Below are 12,085 nucleotides of genomic sequence, written 5' to 3' on the forward strand. Positions count from 1 at the left end.
TCGTGTGTCGAACTGTGTGCCGTAGTATGTCTCACTGTACGGCAGCGCACAGCTCGTAACGTCAAGGAAATCCAACATGCGCCCGATATGACGAGCTGACCTCTATCGCTGACCTCGCCGGGAAAGCGCCAGACGACATTTACGTCGCGTTGTTTAATCTCTGTGTTTCAACGCAGTTTGACTGCGCCCGATTCGTGAAAACATTGTAACGCGACGAGGTTCGTGTAGTTACAACGACGTGAGCATCCGAGGCATTTCGGTAAAGCTCGCCACGATGGGCAGCGATGTTTGCACTGCATTGCACGCGCAGAAGACGTTACTCGAACGTTCTTACAACGTTTCGGTTTAACGCGAGCTGTTATTCGTCGTGAAAACGATTTGAACACGATCGAGCGCTGTCGCACTAGGCGACTTCGTGTAGTAAAGACAACTGTAGAGGCATTTTCGTTTAATGTCGCCACGAGGAAGAGAGATGTGCTGCCTCTGTGGCACTCACCACACACGTTCCGGTGAATATATCCAGCCAGATCTCGAGAAACAGCTTCGACATAAGACATGGAGCTTTGTTATTCAGCTGCTCCTGCCCTTAGAATCGTAGTCATCGTGCCTATCGGCTAACAAAACATCATCACGCATAGTTATGTAAACCGATATATACTTCATTATTATTATGTCAAATGTTGTAACGCTTCCCAATTTTGCGTCAAAAACGAAAAACTTGAGCATTGAAAGGTAAATTAGAACGCTAGAAAAGTTTATCGAACTTGTCGAACTTTTCTATAATGTAATACCCAGCTTAAACTCACAACTGTCCAGCACTCTTCTATTACTCCTCTACATGATAAGAATGAACAACATGGCCTACTAAATCTGGCAAAAGGCCCTAATCATACGGTTTTACATTGCATAAACCGAAGATGGAGTTTTCTCTTGCATTACAACGTCTGGGCGAATTCTCTGGACCACATCATCGCCATCGATGTCCTACCTGCATGAGTGTGTTGATATGTCGATTAGCATGCACTGCGCCACGCCAGCCGTCTTTCGCTTCAATGCCTCACGACCTTCATCCCGACCTGTCTCCCGAACCTGCCAGGCATTACATAGCTCTATAACGAACATCATCTCTGGATTAGCATTGGCTCTGTGTTAGCTCTTCTCAAAGAATATGTTGATGAGAAGACAAACATATGCTTTAGTGCATTACTTTACCATTACTTCTTACCGGCACTGCATACTATCACAAACACTTTCATGTATATATCTCCACTTATTAAATGCAGCGACTTTTTATTCTTAACTTTTTATCGTAAGCTTCCCAAATCACACGGGCGCGGAGAACCAATAAAATTTGCTTATACTCATGGGTATATTATGTACCCTGATACATGTCTCTAAGCGAAAGCCTATCTTGCCGTCCATCAAGCCACTTTCTGCAACAATTTCGTGCCTTTTGATTGCCTACCATAGATTACTCAGCGGACCCAGTTTCAACGAATGTATGCCTGCCGCTCGCACCACACCATCACCGCTCTCCAGTGCTTGCCAATCTTACCTATTGGCAGCTTTGATCGCTGATAAGCTGCCGAAGCCAGCTTGCGCCAAGCAAATTTGTGCCTTTTTGAATCCTACCATAGAATTACTTCTTGCTGCTTCAATCACTTATACGCCATGCTGTACTCCACACTCAACACCTTTCACCACTGTCTCCAGGTGTTTATACTTACACCTATTATACCCTACCATCTTACCTACGGCAGGTTTCGTGAAAGCTGCCGATCCGCGCCTTGCGAAGCTACGCAGGCGCCGCATAGGGCTGTGGAAATGCGTTCTCTAGCTGCTCGGCCTGATGATCCTGTCCTGCATCGCCCTCCATCGCGTGCAGCCAGCGCTGCTAGCGCCGTGGTAGATCATACCTTCTCCTTGTTCTCCGCAAACAGACCCTGCAAGTGTACAAACTATTAGTTAGTAACTGCCGTAACAATGTGTCGAGAGCAGACTTGGAGTGGCAACCGTTGCATGTTACAACCTATAGTTCAGTAACTGCAGAATAACGTATGTTGCGGTGTGAGAGAGACTGTGGAGTGGCAAACCTTGCCTATGCACAACTTATTAGCTTAGTAAACTCGGTAACTGCCATCGTTGTGAGAGAGACTTCGGAGTGCCCAACCTTGCATGTTACAATACTATAGTTGAGTAACTGTAACAATAGTGCTGAGCAGAAGACTTGGAGTGGCAAACCTTGCATGTACAACTATCAGTAGCTAACTTCGGTAAACGATGTGCTGGATGCCTACGAGACTTTGATGTGGCAACCTTGCATGTACAACTATAGTTAGCTTAACTTGTAATGTTCGATGTGTGAGAGCAGACTTGGAGTAGCAAACTTGGATGTAACAACAGTATAGTTAATAAACTAGTCTAATGTATGTTGAGAAGAGACTTGGGAGTGGTAAACATGACTCCTGCATTGCACAACTGATGGTTAATCACTAAGACAATGTTGTGTAGAGCAGACTTTGCGACGCTGACAAACAGACCCTGCTAATGCACAACTATTGGCTTAGATAATACTACGTCAATGCGTGAGAGTAGACTTGGCAGGGGTAAAAAATGACCCTAGCATGGCCCACAACTTATGGTTAATAACTAGGCTCAATTGTGCTGAGAGAGACTTGTAGTGCCGGAGTGGTAAACAGACCCTGCATGCACAACTATGGTTAATAACTAGACAATGTGTGAGAGAGACTTGGAGTGACAAACAGACCCTGCATGCACAACTATGGTTAATAACTAGTCAATGTGTGAGAGAGACTTGGAGGGGTAAACATACCCTGCATGCACAACTATGGTTAATAACTAGTCAATGTGTGAGAGAGACTTGGAGTGGTAAACAGACCCTGCATGCACAACTATGGTTAATAACTAGACAATGTGTGAGAGAGACTTGGAGGGGTAAACAGACCCAGGACCCTGCATGCACAACTATGGTTAATCACTAGACAATGTGTGAGAGAGACTTGGAGGGGTAAACAGACCCTGCATGCACAACTATGGTTAATAACTGGACAATGTGTGAGAGACCTGAAGTGGTCGTTTGGGTCACCCATCCATCGCACTAGCCAATTTAGCTTCGAATCGCATATAGTTCAATGCCTTTAAACTATAAGGTTAGCCAAGAAAAAACAATTAACAACTCATCTTACATAGGGGTTAGTGAAGGCACATGCATCTATTCAGCTATAGAAAGGTTCTTCACTAGTGCATGCATGGCTTCCACGCGGAAATAGCAGTTGCGACTGTTATTGCAAAACAATTATCTACGACAATAAGCCAAAAGGAAATGCAAAATCGTTCATAATGATGACCAAAATCACAGCAATCTCGATTGCTGAGATAGTCTCAAACAACACAAAACTGATCCCAACAGGCAGGGCCACTATACGTTTGCCACTAGCCTGCTACCACTGATCTTTACATACAAATGCTAGCCACCACAATATCAGAAGTTGGTGAAACCGCCAAAATTCTTCTAGTTACTAGCATAAACCAACAACTCTAAAGACTAAACGACAACCTAATTTTATAACAACAGTAAACTACCGCTGCCACCTATCACAACTGTTCTCAATGCTTGTTTAAATTGTTGCTGAGAAGTCTCCCGACTTAGGCTGTCAAAGACGACGTACAAATGCTAAATTTTTTTATCATACATTTTAAAAATTACATCTTAAATGCTGATAGCCATGCATATACCAATTGCTATTTACAAGCCGCGGCAGAGGCAGCAGGACGAGAGCATAGATGGCAGCACTCGACACTCGTCTGCCACCAGTACTTACGTCTGCTGTGACGGCGTGCAGCAAGCCACTGTATGCCACGTTGACGTTGAATCGAGACACGTTTTCGGCAAACGTGTGCCCCACTGAAATCACGCAGAAAATGAACCAAATAAAAAAATAATAATAAATCTACAATCAGAACGCATGTACATTTCTGATCGCTTGCAGTGCTTAACCTGCTAGATGCACAGATGAGATGAGTGACAGTGTTCCACCGTCAACAAATACTGAGTGTAGGAATAAGATGCAGAATGCACATCGTAGTTTATCTCTTCTTCTTCTTCTTCTTCTTATTATTATTATTATTATTATTATCATCATCATCAATCATCATTATTGCTATCATTATCATTGTTATTGTTATCATTATCATTACCTTTATCATTATCTTTATCATTATCTTTATCATTATCATTATCATTACCTTTATCATTATCATTATCATTACCTTATCATTATCATTATCATTACCTTTATCATTATCTTTATCAATATACCATTAACTTTTCATTATCATTATTACTACTGATTTGTTATTAGTCACATTACATTGGCGCAAGTTAAGACATGACTTGCAAGCTCCTCACCAATACGACTAAGTACATTGCGTAGTAGTCAGTGTAAGTCACACTAAGCATTAGGTGTGCATACCTAACGCTGTGTCAGGAACCTCAGAGTGTACACATCTCCACCTCTTCGTCGACGGGCACCGTGAACGGCCGCGAGACAGATAACCGCGCGGTGTCACGCACATCTTCACGTGCACGGCTCGATCCCGGACGCTCGCACTCCATCTAGCACGCTAGGCCAGCAGAGCGTCCCTAGAAACCAGACGGCAACTATCTGTCTGAGAGTTGACGAGAATACAATATATATAACATATATATATATATATAAATATAATTATATATACATACAATACAAATACATATTATAATATATATATATGTATAAGTACGTAAAAATATGAATTGAGTATGATTGATAATCGCCATCCGTTACAACGGGGCAACTCTTACATCTGACAACATTTTGTAATTGACACGCTTCGAGCCACTCCTGCTTAGCACTTGCTGAAGACATTATTGAATTGTAGTTATATGTCACCTTTTAGTAAACCTCTTCATCATCAGCTACAGAGCACGTTCATGCACACTGTATTACTGTATGTAAGCATGTGTTAATTACTATATGTTAGCATGCATTACTTATCCGTCTTCAATAGAGCTATGATGGACACCAGCGTTTTTGTATTCCGAGGTAAGCCAATTAGGTGACTAATTTATACTCAACTTCAGGACGTAATAAACTCCTTAAAATAAATATTTATCTTCTTTCGTTCTTCCCCGCTCCCACGCCAACCCCTGACCCTTCCCCCCTCTCCATCTCTCTCCGATTCCCTCTCTTACCTCCTCCCTGTCTCTCTCTCTTACTACCCTCCAACATGTAGTTGTATCTTCAATAACTACATTACAAGACCATGGAAAAACTGTTAGATTAATTTTTGTAACTTCATGAATCACCTGAGAATATTTTTGACTCATAGAAAATCACCACAAAATGAGTTTGCCACATAGTAGCGCTTACCTATCTGTAGATGTGTACGACCTGACTAACCTTTCACGTACTCAACAGAAAACATCTGTGGATTCCTTGGACTTCTAACTAATGCAAATATCTATAAACAACAAAACGAGCAACATCAGCCCACAGTACATCTAGAAATACAATCTTGGAGTCAGATAAGAAATACACGGTAAATTTCATCAGGTTCGCAAGCAATATTACACATAGCAGCAAAAGTATTTCGCATAAATTCACAATAACTACAATACATACAATGAATCGCGAGTAATCGAATAATTTGCAGTCACTTACATCACATAAAGTCTCAGCGTAACGATGTGGTAGCGGTAGGATCTCTCTCAATAGACACGTCTCAGTGAGACACAAAAGCCGCCGCACGGCTCATTCTACATGACACAGAAAATATGTATTAACCAGATCCCAACAACATGGGACGGCATTAACACAAGTCACAACAACTACTCAGCAGCTGCAGAAACTGCTGCAAGCAAATATCACTATAGGTTTTTACGCAAAAACACAAATTTGTGGCCGCAATTGCTGCATTTCCTCCTATACCTTCCACTTCGACATCCCAACTCGTTTTCGATTAACCCCCCCCCCCCCACGTCCGAATATCGTGACCGTACATCAAGCGGTTAAGATTTGTGCCCAACTGTTGACGGACGCACGGACGGACGCACGGACGCACGCTCATGAGATTCTACAAGCTGCATCTGACTATGTCAGATGAGCTAAAAACACTACTCTTTCCAAGTATTTCAGGCCATTCCAGATCTTCCTAGGCATCCCTACATACATTTCCTATATGCACTCCTATATACATACATCTATGCAAATATCCATATACATATCTATTCCTATATACATCTAATATCTATACGCATTTCCTATTTTGGATGTCAGGAGGAGGTAGATCGATATCATTTGTTCAGCAGTGGCTTACGTTGTGACGAGGGGAGACTTTCTGCACGACAAACTCGACCAGCGACGTCAGTGACTCGTCGTCGCTAAACTTTCCAAACTTGTTGCGCTGGCAACGCTCGAACTCCCACGTGTCCTTGGGCATTCTCAGCTGCACCCCGACCCCTGCCGACGCGTGCTCGATACACTTCTGCAAGATTTCTTCCCTGCGCTCAGACGCGAAGAAGTGCTGGAAGAATCACATGACATCATTACGGGGGAGATTGAGAACATCGAAACACGTTTCGTCGGCTGCGGGGCTACGATACGCGAATAACGACGAAGATGCAATGATACTTTGTGGTTACTTACATCCGACTACTTACATATACTTACTAGCTAGTTACTTGCATATTGAACCGCGTTAAAGTGATTACGTCACCGTAAATAGTAAAAGTAAAAACAATTATGTTCACATTTTTCACAAAATGTAAATGATTCTGTTCACTTTTTATGATTAAATTGCTGCATTATACTTCCTATTTTACTATTCCATTCGATGTGAACAAACACTCGTGACTCATAGCAAGCATGTAATGTCGCGATCAATATATCAAATTGCCCAGTTTTTTTGGATTTTTAACTAGTTGAAAAATAATCTTATCAGGTAAGACTTTGAGGATACATTTAGTGCTATTAGTACATACTTTTAATGGAAAAAAATTGCATACACCATAGAAAATTTGTGACATAGTCAATTTAAATTGTTTACTGAATCACTTACCAGCCGTCCGAATCCTCCGTATGATACGGCGAAACCGCCCGGGTAGTCGCTTATCTAGAAACAAACATCCGAACATGTAAATGCATAGAATACAAACGATGTTTACCACGTGCAACCTCTTTGCATACAAGCTCTCCCCCTATCAGCCCATCCTGGCCACAATACTTTGTAGCATAGATACTTTGTAGGTACACTAGAGTGCATTGCTAACTTACTTCGCATTTTTTAACCTATACTTTGGTTTAAAATGGCATCCAATAATCCACATATTGAAACCACTTGGGGCAGCACAGTGGCGAGGCGGCCCATAGAAGCTGTCCATGCCTCTTCTCCACACATGTCTAAAGGTACACTACAGTCAGACTATAGCACTTGCATTGCTCTTTTTATGCGCTTATTAAAATAGCAAAAACATGAAGGTTTACAAAACTCACATAAATCACTTTCGTCATTTTGTATATGCATTAGTATGTACGCCTAAAACTATTTCTCCGCACCTGAACAAATGCTTCTATGTCTTTGTAGTCGTAGGAACAGAGCACCTTTCCCGTTGTAAGGTCAACTTGATCTAACGAACCTGGCCCAACCTCAAGCTGAGTTGGTAGCCGCTTGTCAGACCAGTGATGCTTGTATGCATTGTATTTCTTGAAGGCAAACATTTTTCGTAAATTAAACATACAGAACAATGAACCCATTGGGATAATCAGAGTGAATTAGTGTTGATAAAATATACCATGACCATTTCACATTATAATTTAGATATAATCATATATTACCAGTTTTGACAGATTTTCATGTTAGTTCTATCCTGATAAAATTATTTGCAATCAAAGAAATCAAATGGTTAACAAATCATCCAACCTTTTTATAAAGCCACTTACCAGATTGTGTTTGTGAGTTTCGGCAAAGTTGTCCCTGTACCTCTGCAAACAGATTAAAGTCAATAGAACATGTTATCTGAGATTGGTATTTGTACACTGCAGGACAGCTCTACAAGCAGTGAAGGGAGTTCTAGGTCTCAGTGGCTAACATCACCAGACCGTGACCTCTACCCCGATTGACAGTGTGTAAGCAAACAATCAAAAATCGCTAAAAGTGTACAAAATTCATGGGGAGCCACGGACTATTACGGAGCTAATTACAGTCCGTTGCAAAATACAGGGACTGCTACGCACCATGCACGGACACTTCTCTACCTCCCCTACTACCTCCTCCCCCTCACACTCCTACACTCACCTAGCAGTTAGTAGGATTTGGCCGTGTCTCACTAGGCGAAAGATTTTAACTGCAGCAGCAGTAGGAGGTACTTTAGCCCACCCCTCCCCATCCTCCCTCCACCTACGTTCTCACCCCATTTCCATCCTCCTCTCCTCATCCTACCACAACCTACTCCTCCACACATAGAACAGGTGGTAGTGTTTGCCTATGTCTCACAGCGTGGGCGATTTTGGCTGCAGCAGCAGTTACGGATACACACGACTACTGGCAAAAAGATTATGATTGTGTAGGGATTGAATATATCTCGAACGTAGACAGTAGGACGTAACAGTAGTATAAACGGTGACAACTACAGTTTTATTATAAATACGGATAAATAGCACAGTCAAAACAGTGTACACGTACCAGTTAGAGGTTGCATCGTCTCCCCCGTTTCTACCAAAACCCGCCCTTTTTAAGCCGTCAGCATCCCCGCCGCGACGTTTTTAGACTTAAATTAATTTATGACGCGGGTAATGGATACAATGACCGGTCGCGACTAATGTCCGATGGTACCAGGTAGGATCGTCGACCACCGTTGACGTTGCCTGCCTAATGATGGCCGTTTGATAAACCGCGTCGCATTCTTGTTGAAGTTAATGTGTTCGTACCATTCTAAAATATATTCTGTCCACGCTGAATTATGTAGCTAATGTACTCTGGATCCATCGCCGGGCGGGTCTCTGAACATTTGCATTACTAGTGTGCCAAATTCCCAATTCAAATGTGGCAATTTCAAATTTCCAATGTCTCTATCTCAACGCTAAAACGCCGTACTACAATTGCGACCTTAACCATTTTGCCCACCCCTCTCCCCTAGCCAATATAACGTAACCCAGCATGCCCTATTAAAATGATGTAAACAGAAGACACCGTGCTAAAAGTTCTTTGTAGAAAAATTCCCTCAGATGCCTTTTTTAGATAAGTTACATCAACTCATTTTTAGGGTCAACCATTTTCAGATCGTAAGCAGTTAGTGCATCATGAATCACGACTTCACTGGTGATTTACACGAAACAGTACACATGCACACATGTTATTACACACGGATTTGCCCATCTAGGTTGATACACGACTGTCAGTAATCCGTCCCACACATGACGTTGAACTTACTAAGGCTTCAGTGATCAAGTCAGCTCTGTGGTCTGTTGAAAATCTCATCGTGTCAGTCTTCTTGCCACCTTTCTTGATGGTGATTATAAACTCATTGGTTCCCTGCGCCTTCACGTTTGGCACAATACCTACAAATTCACTGTACGGCCACTAGAAGCAAAATTGCAAAATATTATGAGAGAGAAAGGTAGTTAAAATACCAATACAAAATATCATTGCATTGTGGCTAACTATTTTAAATGCTAGATGAATGTTCACCATTCTTTTACATTTCAATCAAATCTGTAGTTAATGCCTACTCGGGGAAACTGCAAGTGGCCTTTATAAAGCAGATATAATGACGAGATGGCTGATCTAAGGAGGTAGTTTCACTGTAGAACTACCACTCAAGGGAAAAGCTAAATATGGCCTTTACTGACAGGTGGTTATTATATAGAGGTGGCAACTTACACAGGTCTGACTGCAATTTAATGAATGGTGTGGTTTGGAATATAACATAATGAGCAATCGGTACTTGCCTGGTTTGTAATAACTAGTGTAATAGGACTACAAGTAGTTTTCAATTGAAAGAATAGTGTGGTTTAGAATATAACACAATGGGCTCAAGGATAGAGAGCATGTCCAGTAATGAACATCATCCTATCCTATCACCGTCCTGGACATCATCTCTATTCTTGAACCACACAAGGAGCAAAATTGTTACTTGCCTGGTTAGTGATTTCAAGTGTGTTAGGACTGTAAGTAGTTATGCCCATGTTTCCTACTGAGAAGACTCGCTTGTACTTGCCCTTCCATGAATGTTTAGTGATGAAGTAACAAGCAATATCCTCGTTCTCTCTCATAGAAGTCATTGTAGCAGCTTCTGAAATGCATAATTGTTCAAAATAAACTCAATCTAACTTTCAAAGCCTCTCACAACCCTTACAGGATATAACCTTTATCGAGTTGGTTTCTTTAGAAAGATTATATTTTGTTAGATAAATCAATATCCAACCACAAGGGACAAACTGTCTGTCTCTACTTGCCAGATGACTGGGTCCAGTTGACAGGTGACATAAACAGTCAGCATAGTCATATAAGGCGCAAATAATGGGGTCACCTCACAGATCATTGCATGGCGACACGAACATTCATTTCTTACAGATAATATTAATATATTAGCCAAATTGTCAGGGTACAACAGTTTCTGCAACGATGCAAGGCTATTAGTATTATATGATGTTATACAAGTTTTATTATTTATAGTCGTAGACTCAAATACAGAATCATCAATTTTCAATCTTCAAAGATAAACTCCCGATAGATTCTAGCCTCATCTACATTGGAAGTAAGACTGGGCGGCTGGATGCCTCAGCAAAAATTTGTTTATAGTTGCCTGTGTAAGAGATGGGATTAAAAATCAAGAGCAACACAAGCGCAACGTTATATTTATAATTATAACACAAATGCGAACATAAACATAAACGTCTTCTGCTACGCCACGTCACTTGCATCTATCTATATAGTCTCGAAAAATCGCGGATAGTGACAATCAATGTCAAAACAGCTGCGGAGACTTCTGGTTTAGTGGTTTTACAGAAGCGGTACAGTTTCAACAATCACTAAGATGCATATAGTGGTGCGTTCAACTTCATACAGTTTACACGTCAAGTCAATGTGATCCGAGTCAGACTTCCGAAATGCGGAAACGCTCCCTCAAGTAATATCCGTAGAGTACTACGATTACAAGCAATGGCAGTCCTTGTATGCATTATATAATGATGTTACCTTCTAAATATGATTGTGTCAAATATGCATTTCAAGCTACTTCCTGCGCAAAACACGAATTAACTGTAACGTCTAAGTTTTATGTTATGGTGGTTTCCATATTGGACCTGCCTACACCTGTTCACTTGTTTAATCATTGTCATCGTCGTCGGCGTCCCGTCAGCGAGTTTTTAACCCGTCACGCAAGGGTCGCGTAGGGTTTGTCAGAGAGAAATATATACAAATATATTGCTCTCAGGGTTTGGGTGGATGTTTCAGTGGGTGAGAGTGTGGTTCCCTGGAATTGTGTGAATGGATGAATAGATTGTTGAATAAAGATTAACGCACGGACGGACGCATGTGTGTGAAAGCGAGCGGGGAAGGTGACCTGGGGGTAGATTCATCAAGCTGCGTACGCAAAATATTTTGCGTAAATCTTGTGTACGCAATCGACGTTGGTTAGTTGCGATTCATCAACACAGTTATTTAGTAAATTTGCGTACGATTTCGCGTACGCAAGCGAGGCCGTTTTAGGTGCGATTCATCAAGCTAATATTTACGTAAACCTTTGCGTAACTTTACACGAGCTGACGAGGTGCCGTAAACCACTCGAAATTTCCGCAGGTGTTTCCAGCATACCGCAGCATACATTATTTTATTGAGAAAACATTATAAAATTACTACTCAACTAAAAATAAATAAATAATTACCATACTACACTGACAGGCGGCACCTTTGACGCTTCTTTTGTCATAGCTTGGCATTGTTTTCATTATAAACGAGTTCGTAGTTAGCCGTGTACTCGCACACGCACGAACTTGTACGTGCACACGCACGCATGCACGTGTACGTG

The 12,085-nt window shown here is 41.6% G+C and overlaps 2 protein-coding genes across 2 annotated transcripts in view; one reads left to right on the forward strand and one right to left on the reverse strand.

Moving 5' to 3' along the window:
• The window catches only part of LOC106821301 (dnaJ homolog subfamily C member 13-like), a 33,212-nt gene extending 21,861 nt beyond the window's left edge, over window positions 1-11,351 (reverse strand). The window contains exons 1-7 of the mRNA XM_014826053.1: window positions 11,254-11,351; window positions 10,194-10,348; window positions 9,487-9,636; window positions 7,998-8,039; window positions 7,614-7,760; window positions 7,117-7,170; window positions 6,376-6,582 (exon numbers count right to left, since the gene is read on the reverse strand). Of these exons, the coding sequence (XP_014681539.1) occupies window positions 6,376-6,582; window positions 7,117-7,170; window positions 7,614-7,760; window positions 7,998-8,039; window positions 9,487-9,636; window positions 10,194-10,337 (744 nt within the window). The 5' untranslated portion in view covers window positions 10,338-10,348; window positions 11,254-11,351. The remainder of the gene's footprint in view (window positions 1-6,375; window positions 6,583-7,116; window positions 7,171-7,613; window positions 7,761-7,997; window positions 8,040-9,486; window positions 9,637-10,193; window positions 10,349-11,253) is intronic.
• The window catches only part of LOC106821322 (histone H2A), a 20,004-nt gene continuing 8,083 nt past the window's right edge, over window positions 165-12,085 (forward strand). Inside the window, exons 1-2 of the mRNA XM_014826075.1 lie at window positions 165-175; window positions 6,365-6,375. The gene's annotated coding sequence lies outside the window, so the exon portion shown is untranslated. The remainder of the gene's footprint in view (window positions 176-6,364; window positions 6,376-12,085) is intronic.

The sequence above is a fragment of the Priapulus caudatus genome, unplaced genomic scaffold, assembly GCF_000485595.1.
Source record: "Priapulus caudatus unplaced genomic scaffold, Priapulus_caudatus-5.0.1 Scaffold68, whole genome shotgun sequence".
In the NCBI taxonomy this organism is placed as follows: Eukaryota; Metazoa; Priapulida; class Priapulimorpha; order Priapulimorphida; family Priapulidae; genus Priapulus; species Priapulus caudatus.